Below are 21,799 nucleotides of genomic sequence, written 5' to 3'. Positions count from 1 at the left end.
AAGTCACCCGGAACAAATGACGTCCGGCGCACCAAATGACGGAGAACGCCCCAAATCATGTAAAAAACCCCATATGACCTCATACAGACGTCATATGAGGTCATAGCGAGCAAATGAAGTCACCGGGACCAAATGACGTCCGGCGCACCAAATGACGGAGAACGCCCCAAATCATGTAAAAAACCCCATATGACCTCATACAGACGTCATATGAGGACATAGCGACCAAATGAAGTCACCCGGAACAAATGACGTCCGGCGCACCAAATGACGGAGAACGCCCCAAATCATGTAAAAAACCCCATATGACCTCATACAGACCTCAGATGAGGTCATGGCGACCAAATGAAGTCACCCGGACCAAATGACGTCCGGCGCACCAAATGACGGAGAACGCCCCAAATCATGTAAAAAACCCCATATGACCTCATACAGACCTCATATGAGGACATACTGACCAAATGAAGTCACCCGGACCAAATGAAGTCACCCGGAACAAATGACGTCCGGCGCACCAAATGACGAAGAACGCCCCAAATCATGTAAAAAACCCCATATGACCTCATACAGACCTCATATGAGGTCATAGCGACCAAATGAAGTCACCCGGACCAAATGACGTCCGGCGCACCAAATGACGGAGAACGCCCCAAATCATGTAAACAACCCCATATGAGCTCATACAGACGTCATATGAGGTCATAGCGACCAAATGAGGTCACCCGGACCAAATGACGTCCGGCGCACCAAATGACGGAGAACGCCCCAAATCATGTAAAAAACCCCATATGACCTCATGCAGACCTCATATGAGGACATACTGACCAAATGAAGTCACCCGGACCAAATGAAGTCACCCGGAACAAATGACGTCCGGCGCACCAAATGACGGAGAACGCCCCAAATCATGTAAAAAACCCCATATGACCTCATACAGACCTCATATGAGGTCATAGCGACCAAATGAAGTCACCCGGAACAAATGACGTCCGACGCACCAAATGACGGAGAACGCCCCAAATCATGTAAAAAACCCCATATGACCTCATACAGACCTCATATGAGGACATACCGACCAAATGAAGTCACCCGGACCAAATGACGTCCGGCGCACCAAATGACTGAGAACGCCCCAAATCATGTAATAAACCCCATATGACCTCATACAGACCTCATATGAGGTCATGGCGACCAATTGAAGTCACCCGGACCAAATGACGTCCGGCGCACCAAATGACGGAGAACGCCCCAAATCATGTAAAAAACCCCATATGACCTCATACAGACCTCATATGTGGACTTACCGACCAAATGAAGTCACCCGGACCAAATGACGTCCGGCGCACCAAATGACGGAGAACGCCCCAAATCATGTAAAAAACCCCATATGACCTCATACAGACCTCATATGAGGACATACCGACCAAATGAAGTCACCCGGACCAAATGACGTCCGGCGCACCAAATGACGGAGAACGCCCCAAATCATGTAAAATACCCCATATGACCTCATACTGACATCATATGAGGTCATAGCGACCAAATGAAGTCACCCAGACCAAATGACGTCCGGCGCACCAAATGACCTAAAACACACCAAAGGACGTCAATCACCCCATATGACCTCATGGGGAGGCCATTGGGAGCCACAGGGAATCACTGGGACCGCATAGTGAAACATAATGCAACACAGAGACCCAAGAGGGATACAGAGAGACCCCAAAGTGGCCCCATAGGGACCCCATAGATAGAGACAGGGACCATATACAGAGAGAGACCCGATAGAGATTCCATAGAGGCACGTGGGGACCCCATAGGGACCCCATAGGGACACATAGAGACCCCATAGAGACCCATTGGGGACCTATTAGCGACCCGACCGGGACCAATATGGACACGTAGACACCCAATAGGGACAGAGTGAGAGCCATTAGAGACCCTACAGTGACCCCTTAGAGGTAAACAGGAACATATGGAAATCCCATAGGGAAACATAGAGACCCCATAGGGACACATAGAGACCCCACAGGGACAGCACAGGGACACATAGAGACAAAGAGGGTCCCCATATGGAACACTCTGAGATCCCATATAGAACCCATTGAGATCCCATACAGAAACCATTGAGATCCAATACAGACCCCAAAAGGACCAATGAGGGACACAGAGGGACCTCACAGGGACACACAGGGACCTCACAGGAACACATAGGGAAACACAGAGACCGAAAACAGACACAGAGAAACCCCATAGAGACACCATAGGAACACAGAGAGTCCCCATAGGGACACAGATAAACCCATTGGAGTTGCCATGGAGGCCCCATAGGAACACAAAAGCCAGAGAGACCCCATCGGGACCCCACAGATTTCCTATAGGGACCCCACAGGGACAAATAGGGACACCATTGGGACACAGAGGGACCCAATAGGGACACAGAGGGACACACAGAGACCCCATAGAGACCCATAGGGACACAGAGAAACCCCATAAAGACCCCATAGGGGCCCCACAGGGACAGATGGAGACGTGATAGGGAACACACAGAGCCCCATAGAGATGCATAGAGACCCCACAGGGAACCACAGGGATTCATAGGGAGAGCATAGTGACACATAAAAAAACACAGAGACCCAAAAGGGACATAGAGAGACCCCAAAGAGAACCCATAGGGACAGACAGAGACCATTCCCGGACAGAGAGAGACCCCATAGAGATTCCAAAGAGACACACAGGGCCTCCATAGGGACACATAGGAACCCCATCGGGATACATAAAGACCCCATAGGGACCCCTCATAGAACACATTGAGACCCCATAGGGACCCCACAGGGAGAAATAGGGACATGGAAGGACACAGAGGGACCGCATAGGGACACAGAGAGCCCCCATTGGGGCACAGAGGGACACATGGGTATCCCATAGGAACACATCGGGACCCCACAGGGAAACACAGAGACCCAAACGGGACACAGAGAAACCCCATAGAGATACCATAGGAACACAGAGAGTCCCCATAGGGACACATAGGGACCCCACAGGGACATGCAGAGACACGCAGGGAGACCCCATAGAGGCCCCATAGGAACACATATGGACCCCATAGGGACAGACAGAGACCATATACAGAGAGAGACCCCATAAAGATTCCATAGAGACACGTGGGGACCCCATAGGGACCCCATGGGGACAGATGCAGACATGACAGGGATCACACAGAGCCCCATAGAGATGCAGAGACCCCACAGAGATGCATAGAGACCCCACAGGGAACCACAGGAACTCATAGGGACCACATAGGAACACAAAGGGAAACACAGAGACCCAAAAGGGACACAGAGAGACCCCAAAGAGACCCCATAAAGAAACAGAGATCCAAAAGGGACCCCATAGAGACCCCATAGGAATACATAGGGACACATAGGGAACCCTTAGGGAATCACCGGGATTCATAGGGAGCGCATAGTGACACATAAGGAAACACAGAGACCCGAAAAGGACACAGAGAGATCGAATGAGACCCCATAGGGACCCAGAGAGGGACCCCATAGGGAACCCATAGGGACAGACAGAGACCATATACAGACAGAGAGAGACCCCATAGAGATTCCACAGAGACACGAGTACTGTGTCCAGTTTTGGGCCCCTCACTGCAAGAAAGACATGGAGGCCCTGGAACGTGTTCAAAGGAGGGCAACAAAGCTGGTGAGGGGTCTGGAACACAGGGCTGCTGAGGAGAGGCTGAAGGAGCTGGGAATGTTCAGCCTGGAGAAGAGGAGGCTCAGGGGAGACCTCACTGCTCTCTATAACTTCTGAAGGGAGGCTGTGGTGAGCTGGGGGTCGGCCTCTGCTCTCGTGTCATTAGTGATGGGAGCAGAGGGAATGGTTTCAAGCTGCGGCAGGGGAGATTCAGGCTGGACATGAGGACGTATTACTTTTCCGAAAGGGTGGTCAGGCACTGGAATGGATGCCCAGGGAGGTGGTGGAGTCACCGACCCTGGGGTGTTCAAGGAAAGGCTGGATGTTGTGTTGAGGGACATGGTTTGGTAGGAGCTATTGGGAATGGGTGAACAGTTGGACTGGGTGATCTTTTAGGTCTTTTCCAACCTTAGTGATTCTATGATTCTATGTAGGGACCCCATAGGGACCCCACAAGGACCAATAGGGACCCGACAGGGACACAGACGAACAGAGTGACACCCCATAGAGACCCCACAGAGATAAACAGGGACACATTGAGACCCCACAGGGACCCCACAGGGACACATAGAGACCCCACAGGAACACATAGGGACACATAGGGAACACAGAGAGTCCGCATAGAGACCCAAAAGGGACACATTGGAGACTCCATAGTGGCCCCATTAGGAACACAGAGAGACCCCATAGGGAACCCACAGGGACCAATAGGAACACATAAGGACTCGATAGGGACACAGAGGGAACCCACAGGGACACAGAGTCCCCATAGGGATACATAAAGACCCCATAGGGACCCCTCATAGAACACAGTGAGACCCCATAGGGACCCCACAGGGTGAAATAGGAACTCGGAAGGACACAAAGGGACCCCATAGGGACATAGAGAGCCCCCATAGGGACACAGAGGGACACATGGGTATCCCATAGGAACACATAGGGACCCCACAGGGAAACATAGAGACCCAAAAGGGACACAGAGAAACCCCATAGAGACACCATAGGAACACAGAGAGTCCCCATAGGGACACATAGGGACCCCACAGGGACATGCAGAGACATGCAAGGAGACCCCATAGAGGTTCCATAGGAACACAAAGAGACCCCATAGAAGCCCCATTGGAACACATGCAGACACAGAGAGACCCCATAGAGACCCATGAGGGACCCATTAGGGACCGCATATAGAGCCCATTGAGACTCCACAGGAACAAATTGGGACCCGACAGGGACACAGAGGGACCATTAAGGGACAAAGACAGAACCCATAGGGACCCCATAGGGACACACAGAGACCCCATAGGGACCACTTTCCCTAAACTTTCCCGTATCCTGGGCTCACTTACGGAACTGCAGCAGAGAGGATCTCTGCCCTTCTGCCTCTCTCTCCTCCCCTCTCTCCTTCTTCCTTTCCTTTCCTTCTTTGCCCGTTGTTCCCCTTTTCCATTTCCCTCCCTCCCTATCACCCTGGCTCTCACTGCTGCCCACATCCCCGCCGTCCTTTGCCCACATCTCCCCTCCTGCCCACCTCCCGCCGTTTCGCCACATCTCCCTGCGGATCTGCCCCCCGCAGCCCCACTCCCCGGCCGCCATCCCCGGAGCTCCGCCCTGCCCCGCTCGCTCCCGCACCTCCGCACCCCATCCCTGACGGCTCTCCGTTGGCCCCCGCTCTTCGCCCCCCTGCGGGCTTCAGGCCGTGCGTGCGGGCCGCGGGCGTCCCTCATTGTGGCGCCTCCGTTGCCGTGGCGCCGCGCCGCACCGCCCCGCTCAGTGACGTCATCACGCCGCGACCCGAGCAGGCGGCCGCGCACGAGCGGAGCGGCGCGGCGCCGGGGCTCCGAGCGCCGCCTCGGCTCCACGCTGAGTGTTGGCGGGCGGCGGGGGCACCGGCGCTGGGCCGTCCCAGCCCTGATGGAATGCATGGCCTCCTGTAAACTGATGGCCGTTGGCTGCTTGTCACAGCCTGCTCCTGTACAGCAGGAGACCCAAATGGGATGGGAGACCCTCCTAAAGAGGGAGAGGAGCCCCCCCACACTGGGAGGAAAGACCCCATAGGGACGCACAGGGACACACAGGGAGACCCCATAGAGACCCCATAGGGGCACATAGGGACCCCATAGGGACAAAGTGTGAGACATAGAGACCCCCTAGGGACCCCCTAGGGATTCCCAGGGATTAATAGAGACACCATAGGGAAACAGAGACACCTCGTATGGACCCCAAAGGGACACACAGGGACAAAGAGAGACCCCATAGGGACACAGAGAGACCCCATAGGGACACAGGGAGATGCCATAAAGACCCCACAGGGACCCATAGGGACACAGAGAGACCCCATAGAATAGGGACCCCATACAGATACATAGGGACCCACAGGAAGACCCCATAGGGAGACATGGGGACCCCATAGGGACCCCATAGGGACACATCGAGCCCCATAGAGATGAATAAAGAACCCATAGAGACCCCAGAGGGACCCCAGGGGGATCCTGTAGGGACACAGAGAGACCCCATAGAATCACAGAATCACCAGGGTTGGAAAAGACCTAAAAGATCATCCAGCCCAAACGTTCACCCATTACCAACAGCTCCCACCAAACCATGTCCCTCAACACAACATCCAGCCTTTCCTTGAACACCCCAGGGTCGGTGACTCCACCACCTCCCTGGGCATCCATTCCAGTGCCTGACCACCCTTTCGGAAAAGTAATACGTCCTCATGTCCAGCCTGAATCTCCCCTGCCGCAGCTTGAAACCATTCCCTCTGCTCCCATCACTAATGACACGAGAGCAGAGGCCGACCCCCAGCTCACCACAGCCTCCCTTCAGAAGTTATAGAGAGCAGTGAGGTCTCCCCTGAGCTGCTCTTCTCCAGGCTGAACATTCCCAGCTCCTTCAGCCTCTCCTCAGCAGCCCTGTGTTCCAGACCCCTCACCAGCTTTGTTGCCCTCCTTTGAACACGTTCCAGGGCCTCCATGTCTTTCTTGCAGTGAGGGGCCCAAAACTGGACACAGCACTCGAGGTGCGGCCTCACCAGTGCTGAATATAGGGGAACAATCACCTCTCTGCTCCTGCTGGCAGCACTGTTTCTGATGCAGGCCAGGATGCCGCTGGCCTTCCTGGCTGCCTGGGCACACTGTGGGCTCCCGTTCAGCCCAGCATTCATCCATACCCCCAGGGCCATTTACGGCATCCTCCAGCCACACCGCCCCAAGCCTGTAGCGTCGCCTGGGGTTGTTGTGGCCAAAGTGCAGGACCCGGCATTTGGCCTTGTTGAAACTCATCCCATTGGCTTCAGCCCAGCTCTCCAGCCTGTCCAGATCCCTCTGCATGGCCTCGCCACCCCCAGGCAGATCCACACTTCCAGCCCATTTGGTACCATCTGCGAATTTACTGAGGGTGCACTCAATGCCCTCCTCCAGGCCATCAATCAAGATCTTGAGCAGGACAGGCCCAGCACCGACCCCTGGGGAACACCGCTCACGACCGGTCGCCAGCTGGATTTCACTCCATTCACCACCACTCTCTGTGCCCGGCCCTCCAGCCAGCTCCTTACCCAGCCAAGAGTGCACCCATCCAAGCCTCGGGCTGCCAGCTTCTGCAGGAGAATGCTGTGGGAGACAGTGCCAAAGGCTTTGCTGGAGTCTAGGTAGAGCACATCAACAGCCTTTCCCTCATCCAGCAGACGGGTCACTAGATCGTAGAAGGAGATCAGGTTGGCCAAACAGAACCTGCCCTTCACGAACCCATGCTGCTGGGCCTGATCCCCTGCTCATCCCGCACGTTCTGCATGATCTCCCTCAAGACAATCTGCTCCATCACCTTCCCTGGCACCGAGGTCAGGCTAACAGGCCTGTAGTTCCCCGGATCCTCCTTACGATCTCTCTTGTCAATGGATGTATGTCAATTATGTGTCACTATGCGCTCCCTATGAGTGCCTGTGGTTCCCTATGGTATACCTCTGTGACCCTATGGGGTCTCTATGCGGTCTCTCTGTGTACCCTATGTGTCTCTGTGTGTTCCTATGGGGTCCCTGTGGGATGTCTCTGTGTCCCTGTGGGGTCTCTATGTGTCCCTATGGTGTCCCTATGGGGTCCCTATATGCCCCTATGGGGTCCCTATGTGCCCCTATGGGGTCTCTGTGTGTCCCTATGGGGTCTTTATGGGGTCCCTATGGGGTCCCTCTGTGTCCTGATGGTGTCCCTATTTGTCCCTGTGGGGTCTCTATGGGGTCTCACTCTGTCCTTATCAAGTCCCTCTGTGTCTCTGTGTCACTATTGGTCCTTGCCGGGTCCCTATGGGGTCTCTCTGTGTGCCTTTTGGGTCTCTGTGTTTCCCTGTGTGCCCCTGTGGGGTCCCTATGTGTTCCTATGGGATACCTACATGTCCCTCTGTGTCCCTATGGGGACTATGTCCCTATGGGGTCCATATGTGTCCCTATGTGGTCCCTACATAGTCTGTCTCCAGGGTCTGTCTGTCTCATTATGGGGTCCCTATCGGGTCCCTCTGTGTCCCTGTCGGTCCCTCTGTGTCTCTATGTGAACCCATTGGTCCCTGTATGGTCCCTATGGGGTCTCTATGTGGTCTCTCTGTGTTCCCTATGTGCTCCTATGTGTTCCTATGGGGTTGCTGTGGGGTCCCTAAGTGTCCCTGTGGGGTCCCTCTGTGACCCAATGGGGTCCCTATGTGTCCATGTGGGGTCCCTATGGGGTCTCTCTGCCGTCTGTGTTCCTATGGGGCCTCCATGGCATCTCCAATGGGTTTCTCTGAGTCCCTGTGGTCCGAATGAGGTCCCTACATGTCCCCATGGGGTCCCTATGGGGTCTCCCTCTGTCTCTATGTGGCCTCTGTGTGTCCATACGTGTCCCTCTGGGGTCCCTAATGGGTCCCTGCGTGTCCCTATGGGGCCTCTACGGAGTCTCCAATGGGTCTCTCTGTGTCCCAGTGGGGTCCATATGTGCCCCTGTGTGTCCCTATGGGGTCCCTATGGAGTCGCTCTGTGACCCTTTTGGGTCTCTGTGGGGTCTCTCTGTGTCCCTCTGTGTCCCTATCGGGTCCCTATGTGTCCCTCTTGGTCCCTGTGGGGTCCCTATGGGGTCCCTGCGTGTCCCTATGGGGTCCCTATGTGCCTGTGTGTGTCTCTATGAGGTGCCTGTGGCGTCTCTGTGTGTCCCTGTGGGGTCCCTGCAAGCAGCAGAGCGCAGAGAGAACCGCGCTCCCTGTTTTCCCCTCTTGCCGACGCTGCTCTCTTTCTCCCCCGGCTCCTCACCGGCTCAGTGCTGCAGGTTCGCCGTCCTTCGCGACGCTTCGCTCCTCGCACGAACGCCAAGTCAACCCGCCCCGAGCCGGCGCTCCGAGTCCCGGGGCCGCGCCACAGGGCCCCGCTCCTCTCCCGCGTCGCCGCCTCCAGGCGTCGCGACGCGATGACGTCACTCGACGGGGACGGCGCCGTCGCTATGGAGACGCCGCCGCGCAAGCGCCGTCGCCGCGGGGGCGGCTTCCCGCGCCGCAACGAGGGAGGCTCGCCGTCGCCACGGCAACGCGGCCGCACGAAGCCCCCGGGGGCGAACGGAGAGCCGTCAGGGATGGGGTGCGGAGGCGCGGGAGCGAGCGGGGCAGGGCGGAGCTCCGGGGATGGCGGCCGGGAGTGGGGCTGCGGGGGGGAGATCCGCAGGGAGATGCGGCGAGGGGAAGGTGGGGGAGGTGCGGGGTGGGAGGGAGGGAAGGGGTGCAGAGAGGTGGGGGGAGGGAGGGGGGAGAAGGGAGGGCTGGTGGTGACAGGACAAGGGGAACGGCTTAAACTGAGCCAGGGGAGGTTGAGGTCAGATGGGAGGGAGGAGGAAGTTTTTCCTCCCGAGGGCGGTGAGGCACTGGCACAGGCTGCCCAAGGAGGCTGTGGGTGCCGCAGCCCTGCAGGCGGTGGAGGCCAGGCTGGATGTGGCTCTGGGCAGCCTGGGCTGCTGGTTGGCGACCTGCACGCAGCAGGGGCTTGGAAGCAGGTGAGCGGTGCGGGGCTTTGCAGCTGGTCGGGGGGCTGCAAAGGCAGGCTGAGGGAGCTGGGCTTGTTCAGCCTGGAGGAAAGAAGGCTGCGGGGTGAACTCGCTGCAGCCTGCAGCAGCTCAAGGGAGCCTGCAGACAGGAGGGGAGGGAAGTCTGGGGAAGGGGAGATGGCAGCAGGACGAGGGGAAATGGTTTGGAGTGGAGGGAGGGGAGATGGAGGTTGGACGTCAGGGGGAAGTTCTGCACCGAGAGATGGAGAGGGGCTGGAACAGCTGCCCAGAGAGGCTGTGGATGCAGAGCAACGGTCCTGTGATGTTGGGTGGTTTCCTTTCAGCTGTGTGTGTGCATCGGTGCCAGGCTGTCTGTGCGGAATCCTTCTCTTGTGGCCTCAGGCAGAATTCCGGGGGGCCCAAGTTTCAGCGCTGAAGGGAAGCGGTGAGCAGCTCAGTTCCTTCTGTCCTCGCAGGCCGTGCCTTCTGCCAGCTGCTTTCTCCTTTTGTGGCCTTCTGGGGTTTGATCGATGGCTGGAAGTGGGAGCCGAGTGGGAATTCTGAGAGGGGATCCTTGGGACGATGGCTGCCAGCACCAGGTATGGCGTGCAGAACTCAGGAGGGCGGTGAAGGTTTGCAAGGCTTCCTTTCGTATTCAGTTCTGGCCGAGGACTTGCTGCGTTGTTCCGGACGCCTTCTTCTCCGTTAAACTCCCAAAGGAACCTGGTGGCACGGATGCTGTGTGTGTTCCTGCTGGAAGCCGGCTGCTGCCTTGAGGATGGCGTCGTATCTGACCCATCTGCCGTGCTCCCGAGGCTCCTCGTGTCCTCAGAGAGCCCCAGTGCATCCATTCCGTCCGGGCTGCTTTATTCCCTGCTGAGACTGGAAGGGGCTTCAGAAAGCTCAGCACAACGGGCTGCTGCTCCAGCGTGGAAAGCAGAGAGCCCCCTGTGTGGGAATGGAACTGGATGATCTCGGGGGTCCCCTCCAACCCAAACCGTTCTACGATGCTGTGCTTTACAGACCCAGCCAGGTGAGAGAGCTGGGTGCCTGCGTTGGAAATGGGGCAGGGAGGTAAGCGTCCCCCTCTGCTCGGCATTAGAGACCACTGGGATCCGCAGGGTGACATGGGGACCGGTAGGGTGCCTTAGGGAGCCATTAGGATCCAAAGGGAGCTATGGGGATCCATTAGAATCCATAGGGTGCCTTAGGAACCCATGAGGATATATAGGGTGCCACGGGGACCCACAGTGTGCCTTAGGGACTCATTAGGATTTGTAGGGTGCCAGGGGGAACCATTAGGATCCATTGGGTGCCAGGAGGACCCATAGGGTGCCTTAGGGAGCCATTAGGATCCTTAGGGTGCCATGAAGACTCCTAGGGTGCCTGAGGGAACCATTAGGATTCATAGGGTGCCATGGGGACCTTTAGGGAGCTTTAGAGACCCATTAGGATCTATAGAATGCCATGGGGTTCCATTAGGATGAATAATGTGCCAGGGAGACCCATTAGGATCCATGGGGTGCCATGGGGATCCCTAGGGTGCTTGAGGGACGCACTAGAATTGTAGGGTGCCATGCGTACCCAAAGTGTGCTTTAGGGACCCATTAGGATTCATAGGGTGCCACAAGGACCCGTAGACTGCCTGAGGGACCTGTTAGGATCCATAAGGTGCAAGGGGGATCCACAGGGTGCCTTAGGAACTCATTAGGATTTGTAGGGTGCTATAGGGACCCATTAGGATCCATAGGGTGCCATGGGGACCCCTAGGGTGCCTTAGGAGCCATTAGGATTCATAGGGTGCCATGGGGACCTGTAGGGTGCCTTAGGGACCCATTAGAATCCGTAGGGTGCCATGGGGACCCATAGAGTGTTATGGGGACCCCTAGGGTGCCTTAGGGACCCACTAGAATTTTAGGATGCCTTGGGGATTCATAGGGTGCCTTAGGGACACTTTAGGAGCCATAGGGTGCCATGGAAACATATAGGGTGCCTTAGGGACCCATTAGAATCCATAGGGTGCTATGGGGACTCATAGGGTGTATTAGGGACCCATTAGGATCCATAGGGTGCCATGAGGACACAGAGGGTGCCTTAGGGACACGTTAGGAGCCATACGGTGCCTTGGAAACATATAGGTTGCCTTAGAGACCCATTAGAATCCATAGGGTGCTATGGGGACCCATAGGGTGTATTAGGGACTCGTTAAGATGCATAGGATTCCATGGGGACACACAGAGTGCCTTAGGGACCCATTAGGATCCATCGGGTGCCATGGGGACCCACAGGGTGCCTTAGGGACTCATTAGGATTTGTAGGGTGCCATGGGGACCCATTAGGATCCATAAGGTGCCATGGGGACCCCTAGGGTGCCTTAGGGAGCCATTAGGATCCGTAGGGTGCCATGGGGACCCATTAGGATCCATATGGTGCCATGGAGACCCGTAGGGTGCCTTATGGACCCACTAGGATTTGTAGGGTGCCAGGGGGACCCATAGGGTGCCTTAGGGACACATGAGGATCCATAGGGTGCCAGGAGGTCCCATAGGTTGCCACGAGAACACACAGGGTGCCTTAGGGACACGTTAGGAACCATAGGGTGCCATGTAAACATATAGGGTGCCTTAGGGATCCATTAGAATCCATAGGGTGCTATTGGGACGTATAGGGTGCCTTAGGGACTTGTTAGGATGCATAGGGTTCCACGGGGACACACAGAGTGCCTTAGGGAGCCATTAGGATGCATCGGGTGCCATGAGGACCCATAGGGTGCCTTAGGGACTCATTCGGATCCGTAGGGTGCCACGGGGACACACAGAGTGCCTTAGGGAGCCATTAGGATCCATCGGGTGCCATGGGGACCCATAGGGTGCCTTAGGGACTCATTAGGATCCATAGGGTGCCACGGGGACACACAGTGTGCCTTAGGGAGCCATTAGGATTCATAGGGTGCCATGGGGACACATTAGGATCCATATGGTGCCATGGGGACCCATGGGGTGCCTTATGGACCCATTAGGAATTGTAGGGTGCCATGGGGACCCATAGGGTGCCTTAGGGACCCATTAGGATCCATAGGGTGCCATGAGGACACAGAGGGTGCCTTAGGGACACGTTAGGAGCCATACGGTGCCTTGGAAACATATAGGGTGCCTTAGAGACCCATTAGAATCCATAGGGTGCTATGGGGACCCATAGGGTGCCTTAGGGACTCGTTCGGATGCATAGGATTCCACGGGGACACACAGAGTGCCTTAGGGACCCATTTGGATCCATAAGGTGCCATGGGGACCCATAGGGTGCCTTAGGGACCCATTAGGATCAATAGGGTGCCACGGGGACCCACAGGGTGCCTTAGTGACTCATTAGGATTAGTAGGGTGCTATGGGGTCCCGTTAGGATCCATATGGTGCAATGGGGACCCCTAGGGTGCCTTAGGGACCCACTAGAATTTTAGGATGCCTTGGGGATTCATAGGGTGCCTTAGGGACACTTTAGGAGCCATAGGGTGCCATGGAAACATATAGGGTGCCTTAGGGACCCATTAGAATCCATAGGGTGCTATGGGGACCCATAGGGTGCCTTAGGGATCAGTTAGGATGCATAGGATTCCATGGGGACACACAGAGTGCCTTAGGGACCCATTAGGATCCATAGGGTGCCATGAGGACACAGAGGGTGCCTTAGGGACACGTTAGGAGCCATACAGTGCCTTGGAAACATATAGGGTGCCTTAGAGACCCATTAGAATCCATAGGGTGCTATGGGGACCCATAGGGTGTATTAGGGACTCGTTAAGATGCATAGGATTCCATGGGGACACACAGAGTGCCTTAGGGACCCATTAGGATCCATCGGGTGCCATGGGGACCCATAGGGCGCCTTAGGGACCAGTTAGGATCCATCGGGTGCCATGGGGACCCACAGGGTGCCTTAGGGACTCATTAGGATTTGTAGGATGCCATGGGGACCCATTAGGATCCATAAGGTGCCATGGGGACCCCTAGGGTGCCTTAGGGAGCCATTAGGATCCGTAGGGTGCCATGGGGACCCATTAGGATCCATATGGTGCCATGGAGACCCGTAGGGTGCCTTATGGACCCACTAGGATTTGTAGGGTTCCAGGGGGACCCATAGGGTGCCTTAGGGACACATGAGGATCCATAGGGTGCCAGGAGGTCCCATAGGTTGCCACGAGAACACATAGGGTGCCTTAGGGACACGTTAGGAACCATAGGGTGCCATGTAAACATATAGGGTGCCTTAGGGATCCATTAGAATCCATAGGGTGCTATTGGGACGTATAGGGTGCCTTAGGGACTTGTTAGGATGCATAGGGTTCCACGGGGACACACAGAGTGCCTTAGGGAGCCATTAGGATGCATCGGGTGCCATGAGGACCCATAGGGTGCCTTAGGGACTCATTCGGATCCATAGGGTGCCACGGGGACACACAGGGTGCCTTAGGGAGCCATTAGGATCCATAGGGTGCCATGGGGACCCCTAGGGTGCCTTATGGACCCATTAGGAATTGTAGGGTGCCATGGGGACCCATAGGGTGCCTTAGGGACCCATTAGGATCCATAGGGTGCCATGAAGACACACAGGGTGCCTTAGGGACACGTTAGGAGCCATACGGTGCCTTGGAATCATATAGGGAGCCTTAGAGACCCATTAGAATCCATAGGGTGCTATGGGGACCCATAGGGTGCCTGAGGGACTCGTTAGGATGCATAGGATTCCACGGGGACACACAGAGTGCCTTAGGGACCCATTTGGATCCATAAGGTGCCATGGGGGACCCATAGGATGCCTTAGAAACCCATTAGGATCAATAGGGTGCCACGGGGACACACAGGGTGCCTTAGTGACTCATTAGGATTTGTAGGGTGCCATGGGGACCCATTAGGATCCATATGGTGCCATGGGGACCCCTAGGGTGCCTTAGGGAGCCATTAGGATTTGTAGGGTGCCAGGGGGACCCATAGGATGCCACAAGAACACACAGGGTGCCTTAGGGACACGTTAGGAGCCACAGGGTGCCATGGGGATCCATTAGAGTCCATATGGTGCCATGGGGACCCCTAGGCTGCCTTATGGACCCATTAGGAATTGTAGGGTGCCATGGGGACCCATAGGGTGCCTTAGGGACCCATTAGGATCTATAGGGTGCCAGGAAGACACACAGGGTGCCTTAGGGACACGTTAGGAGCCATACGGTGCCATGGAAACATATAGGGTGCCTTAGAGAGCCATTAGAATCCATAGGGTGCTATGGGGACCCATAGGGTGCCTTAGGGACCCATTAGGATCAATAGGGTGCCATGGGGACACACAGGGTGCCTTAGTGACTCATTAGAATTTGTAGGGTGCTATGGGGACCCGTTAGGATCCATATGGTGCCATGGGGACCCTTAGGGACCCACTAGAATTTTAGGATGCCTTGGGGATTCATAGGGTGCCTTAGGGACACTTTAGGAGCCATAGGATGCCATGGAAACATATAGGGTGCCTTAGGGACCCATTAGAATCCATAGGGTGCTATGGGGACATATAGGGTGCCTTAGGGACTTGTTAGGATGCATAGGGTTCCACGGGGACACACAGAGTGCCTTAGGGACCCATTTGGATCCATAAGGTGCCATGGGGACCCATAGGGTGCCTTAGGGACCCGTTAGGATCAATAGGGTGCCACGGGGACACACAGGGTGCCTTAGTGACTCATTAGGATTTGTAGGGTGCTATGGGGACCCGTTGGGATCCATATGGTGCCATGGGGACCCCTAGGGTGCCTTAGGGAGCCATTAGGATGCATAGGGTGCCATGGGGACCAATTAGGATCCATATGGTTCCATGGGGACCCGTAGGGTGCCTTATGGACCCATTAGAATGTGTAGGGTTCCAGGGGCACCATAGCATGCCACGAGAACACACAGAGTGCCTTAGGGACACGTTAGGAGCCATAGGGTGCCATGTAAACATATAGGGTGCCTTAGGGACCCATTAGAATCCATAGGGTGCTATGGGGACCCATAGGGTGCCTTAGGGACTTGTTTGGATGCATAGGGTTCCATGGGGACACACAGAGTGCCTTAGGGAGCCATTAGGATCCATAGGGTGCCATGGGGACCCCTAGGGTGCCTTAAGGACCCTTTAAGATCCATAGGGTTCAAGGGGGACCCATAGGGTGCCTTAGGGACACTTTAGGAGCCATAGGGTGCCAGGGGGATTCATAGGGTGCCTCAGGGAGCCATTAGGATCCGTAGGGTGCCATGGGAACCCATTAGAGTCCATATGGTGCCATAGGGACCACTAGCGTGCCTTATGGACCCATTAGGATTTGTAGGGTGCCATGGGGACACATAGGGTGCCCTAGGGACCCATTAGGATTCATTGTGTGCATTCGGAACCCATTAGGATCCCTAGGGTGCCACGGGTACCCAAAGGGTGCCTTAGTGACTCATTAGGATTTGTAGGGTGCCAGGAGGGCCAATCGGGTGCCTTAGGGACACATTAGGATACATAGGGTGTCAGGGGGATTCATAGGGTGCCTCAGGGAGCCATTAGGATACGTAGGGTGCCATGGGGACCCATTAGGATCCATATGGTGCCATGGGGACCCCTAGCGTGCCTTATGGACCCATTAGGAATTGTAGGGTGCCAGGGGGACCCATAGGGTGCCTCAGGGAGCCATTAGGATCCATAGGGTGCCATGAGAACACACAGGGTGCCTTAGGGACACGTTAGGAGCCATACGGTGCCATGGAAACATATATGGTGCCTTAGGGACCCATTAGAATCCATAGGGTGCTATGGGGACCCATAGGGTGCCTTAGGGACTCGTTAGGATGCATAGGATTCCACGGGGACACACAGAGTGCCTTAGGGAGCCATTAGGATCTATAGGGTTCAAGGAGGACCCATAGGGTGCCTTAGGGACCCATTAGGATACATAGGGTGCCACGGGGACACCCAGGGTGACTTAGGGACTCATTAGGAATTGTAGGGTGCTATGGGCACCCATTGGGATCCATATGGTGCCATGGGGACCCCTAGGGTGCCTTATGGACCCATTAGGATTTGTAGGGTGCCAGGGGGACCCATAGGGTGCCTTAGGGACCCATTAGGATCAATAGGGTGCCACGGGGACCCACAGGGTGCCTTAGGGACTCATTAGGATTTGTAGGGTGCCTTAGGGAGCTATTAGGATCCATAGGGTGCCAGGGGGACCCCTAGGGTTCCTTAGGGACACATTAGGATACATAGGGTGCCAGGGGGACCCATAGGGTGCCACGAGGACTCACAGGGAGCCTTAGGGACACGTTAGGAGCCATTGCGTTCCATGTAAACATATAGGGTGCCTTAGGGACCCATTAGAATCTATAGGGTGCTATGGGGACATATAGGGTGCCTTAGGAACCGGTTAGGATGCATAGGGTTCCACGGGGACACACAGAGTGACTTAGGGAGCCATTAGGATCCATCGGGTGCCATGGGGATCAGTTAGGATCCATGGGTGCTTTAGGGACCCGTTAGGATGCATAGGGTTCACTGGGGAAATGCAGAGTGACATAGGGACCCATTAGGATTCATAGGGTGCCATGGGGACTCATTAGGATCTATCGTGTGCCATGGGGACCCACAGCGTGCCTTAGGGACCCACTAGAATTTTAGGGTGGCATTGGGACCCATAGGGTGCCACGAGGACGCACAGGGTGGCTTAGGGACACTTTAGGAGCCATACGGTGCCATGGAAACATATAGGGTGCCTTAGGGCAACATTAGAATCCATAGGGTGCTATGGGGACCCATAGGGTGCCTTAGGGACCCGTTAGGATCCATAGGTTTCCACGGGGATACGCAAAGTTCCTTAGGGAGCCATTAGGATCCATAGTGTGCCATCGGGACCATAGGGTGCTTTAGGGATCTGTTGGGATCCATAGAGTGACATGGGGACCCATTAGGATTCATAGGGTGCCTTAGGAACCCATTAGGATATATAGAGTGCCATGGGGATCCCTAGGGTGCCTGAGAGACCCAATAGAATTTTGGGGTGGCATTGGGACCTATAGGGTGCCACGAGGACACACAGGGTGCCTTAGGGACACGTTAGGAGCCATAGGGTTCCATGAAAACATATAGGGTGCCTTAGGGAGCCATTAGGATCCATAGGGAGCCATGGGGACCCATAGGGTGCCTTAGGGACCCATTAGGATTTGTAGTGTGCCTTAGGGAACCATAGGGTGCCTTAGGGAGCCATTAGGATCCATATGTTGCCTGGGTTACCAGGTGAGCTGGGTTGGTGCCGGCTGGGTGCCGGGAGGTGTCTCAGCAGAAAAGCTGGGCTGGGGAGCAGTTGCCAGCTCCGGCGGTGCCCCTCAGCACGGCTGTTTGCAGGGGAAATGGTTCTTGTTCAGCTTCCATCCCACGTTTCAGTGAGGATGATGAGACGTCCTTCCTCCCCTGGAAATTCACGGCTGAGCCCCGCCTTCACGTTGCACATTGAAAAGCAGGGAGAGCACAAGCTTCTCAGAGCACAGCTCGTGCCCCCTGCCCCACGGGTGGCTGGGTGCAGAGCTGTTGAGGAGATGGAGAAGGGCGCTTGCTGGCACAAGCCGTGGCAGTCAGACCCAAACTGGACGTGGTGGCAGGCAGCTCTGGCAGCCAGCTGACGTCCAGACGCTGCCCTCCTCGAGAGACGCAGAAGAAAGCTGGGAAGATGCTTCTTCCTCCTGATGTTTCACTGGTGGATCCTTTCTGCAGGGTTCCTGTCCAAAAGGAGATTTTGAGAGACCGAGGCAATCAAAGACAGAGGGAAGCAGCTCGATCCAAGAGCAGAGAAGTTCCTGCGCGCAGCCCTCGGAACTTCAGCTTCCCCAGAGACAGCGGCCATGTCTCAGGCAGGGGACGACCGCAGTTCCGCTTCCTGCTCTGGGAGAGGAAAGGTAGGGCTGGGTTTCCTTGGCTTGGCTCTTCTTCCTTTTTCTCATGTTGAAGGGAACGGCTGGAGCAGGGGGAGCCCTGCAGGTGCTTTGGGACCTCAGGAACCAGTTGGATGCTGCGCGCGCTGCTGATGGCGTGGGCACGGCTCAGGCCGTATTTTCCCTTAGTGATGAAGAAGGTGTCAGCACTCTGCCGTCCCAGCTCTGGCCCGACCTGGAAGCTGTCTGCAAACCTTGGCTGCCCGTTCCCTCCAACGTTTCTTCTTTCTCTCCTCAGAAGCAGCGCGGCGCGGTTCCCCGCGTTGGGGAGCAGCAGCCAGCAGGCTGCCAGAGATCCCACGGCGCCTGGCAGCGCACAGAGGGACGCGATGGGGACGGGCCGTCCTCAGTGCCGCGCAAAAGTGAGTTTCTGCAGTCCTCTGTCGTGAAGGATGGAGGGATGAATGTGGAGTGTTACTTCTGAGCGGGTGCAGTGCTGTAGGGATGTCCAGTAACCACGGTGGAAGCATGAGAAAGGCCGACAGCGACAGCCGATGGCAGCAGCGAGACAGAAGTCTGTGTGCAAGTGGTGCTGCTGAGAGCTGAGCGCATTCCCTCTAGGGACAAGAGATCCGTGTCTCGACGTTTGCAGCCGGTAGCGTTTTGTTTGCTGGTGCAGCTTTGCTCTGCATTCTGCAGAGCTGTCAGGCAGTCCGGGGTTCCTCTGCTGCCATCTGACAGGAAGGAGAGCAGTAGTGCTTAGTGTAAGCGCAGTGCAGTTTGAACATCAGTTTCTGCTCTGGCTGTAGAACAGCGTCTTTTGGATTTGGGGGGGGTGTGGGCTGACAGGACAGCGCTGCTCCTGGTGTCTGTGCAGTCAGACTGGATCTGTTGTTGCAGGGACGGAGCCTGCGTGTCCGTGGGATGGTGCTGGGCACGGGGGGAAGCGGAAAGCCTCCGCAGGTAAGGAGCTGCTGTGAGCTGTGCTGCGGGTGCTGCCTCTAAGGAGGGCTGCGTGCAGGGCTGTGTGTGATGGAGGAGAGAGGAAAGGGCGCTGCAGATCTGTGCTGACTGCACAAGTGGCACAACGCTGTAGCAGTGGAAAGGAAATTGAAGAAACTGCGCTTGAAGAGCAGCAGTTTGTGTCTGACTGTGCCCAAGTCTTCCTCCAAGGAGCTGCTCTTCATGTCTTTCCTGCTTTCTTTCTGTCAGAAGCTGAGGCCAGCCTCCCTCTGAAGCGCAGCCATGCGGAAAGGCAGGGCAGGAGCACAGAATGGGACGTGGCAGCCAAGAGAGGTACAGACACCCAGCAGGCATCGGGGCTTGGTGCACTGCCTTTCTAATCAGGCTTTGTGCCTGTTCTTTCCTGGGACTGTTGTCACTGTGTGCTGGCTGTGGTCATAAGCACAGTGAGCATTCCTGCACTGATTAGAAATGGGAGCCCACAGTTCACCTGAGATCCCAAGCTCCGTGACTGTGAACACTCCAGATGAGATGTCCCAGCATCGCGGCCCATTCTGCAGACTGAAAGCAGCAGTGCGCCCTGGTTCAATCTCGTTGCTTCTTGTCTTTTCACAGAGATCGGTGCTGAGCCAAACGGCCATCTCCACGTGAAGGTGGTGCAGCAGGGGCGTTCCGAGAGAGCTTGTCTCCCTGAGAGAGCTCCAGCTCCTCTCCAGGCTGGAGGGCTTCCTGGCAGAGCAGGTCCCAGCACAGGGGGAAGAGCTTCCCCTGCCGCGTGCCCCCGCTCCGTCGGCAAGGCCCAGGCTGGATGCAAACGCAAGGCCTTGGAGGAAGGGACACCAGCAGCAGCGCAGCTGCCTGCCCACAAGAGAGCGAGGGCTGAGAGCGGAGGCAGCGTGCCGGCTCCAGCAGCGCAGCCTGGGCCTGCCGCAGCGCGGAGCTCCGGGCGCAGAGGTGAGCAGGGCTGTGTACCGCTGTGCTGAGCTGCTGCCCTTTGCCAGCACGCTGAGTTTGCTCAGGGTCTGCTTTGCCTTTTCCTTTTGTGTCGAGGGGAAATGGGTTGAAGGCTGCCAAGTCTGAAGGCAGCCAGGTGCCAGAATGTGCAACCCCGTCTCTTTAACTGCATGGTGGTCTTCTGCACGTCCCACTGGAAAGGTCATTCACTGGGGGGTTCCTCGTCCAATTTCCTTTGTCTTTTTTTTCTGCCGTCTGCTTTTACGGTACCCACGTTTCTGCAGTTTTGCTGTTGACAAAAGAAATTCCTCTTTTTTTTTTCTTGCCTGATAGCAAGAAGACAACGCCAGAAACAAAGGAGAGCAGAACTGAAGAAGGCTTCTCTGAGAGCCGCAGCTGCACGTGCAGAGGTGAGTCCTCGGTGAGCACAGACGCGGCTCTTGTTGTTGTCAGGGCCTCCGTCTGTCAGACATGGAAGAGATTTCCCAAGGGAAGCGCTGTCCTGTTTCTACACTCGCTCTGTTTCTTTCCAGTCCTCCGCCATGAACAGCCTGGTGGAGATGATGCAGAAGCTGCAGCTGCACGACTGAGAGGAGGAGCATCAGCAGGCAGCGCTGCAGTGCGCGGCGTTGCAGGGCAGCGCTCCGAGTGCCGCCCAACTCGGCACTCCAACTTTGGTTGTAGTCAATAAAAACATGGCATGCTAACTCAGAGAACGATGCCGTAGAGATTGCTGAGTTTCCCAGGGCAGCGCTGAGTACTTTTTGCTTTATGCTGAGTGTACAATGAGCCAAGTTCCCCAAAAGGACGGCGTTTCCTCTGGGCTGTTGGTCCAGAGCAGCATCTCTGCACTTAGGACCGCCACGCTGCCATCCCGGCACTGCTCTGCCCACAGACAGCGCTCCAGGTCGTGGCGCTCAGAAGGCGCCCCTCTGTCGTGCAGCCCTCCCCAGCGCCTGCCTGCCTGTCCCTGTGTGGGCTGCGATGGAGCTTTTCCTTTGCAGCGCCTGGTGTGACGCCATGTCCTGGTTCCGTCGGTGCCATCCTGCAGGCTGCTGTGCACAGCGCAGTGCTGCGGAGCTGTGCTTCCCGGCCCTGTGCTCTCCGGCACTCTGGTGTGAGTTCTGCCTCTCCCAGGCATCTCCTGTTCCCAGGAACCTCCGCTGCTCCCTTGCACGCAGCTCTGTGTGCACAGCCCTGTGCAGAACCGCACACCCACGTGCAAGGACTTCCCTGCACACACCGCTGTGCATCCACACGCACAAGCACATC

At 56.2% G+C, this 21,799-nt stretch overlaps 1 protein-coding gene across 1 annotated transcript; it reads left to right on the top strand.

The window, feature by feature from the left end:
- The first annotated feature begins 18,460 nt into the window (after positions 1–18,460).
- On the top strand, positions 18,461–21,220 carry LOC125686364 (zinc finger CCCH domain-containing protein 11A-like). The gene is made up of 7 exons (XM_048930268.1): positions 18,461–18,634; positions 18,909–19,032; positions 19,511–19,573; positions 19,823–19,906; positions 20,189–20,527; positions 20,861–20,937; positions 21,061–21,220. The coding sequence occupies exons 1-7, from the start codon at positions 18,581–18,583 to the stop codon at positions 21,115–21,117; spliced, it is 798 nt and encodes a 265-aa protein (XP_048786225.1). The 5' UTR covers positions 18,461–18,580; the 3' UTR covers positions 21,118–21,220.
- Positions 21,221–21,799: the final 579 nt, after the last annotated feature.

The sequence above is a fragment of the Lagopus muta genome, chromosome 36 (genome assembly GCF_023343835.1).
Source record: "Lagopus muta isolate bLagMut1 chromosome 36, bLagMut1 primary, whole genome shotgun sequence".
Classification (NCBI taxonomy): Eukaryota; Metazoa; Chordata; class Aves; order Galliformes; family Phasianidae; genus Lagopus; species Lagopus muta.
This window is presented reverse-complemented; position numbering and strand designations above follow the sequence as displayed.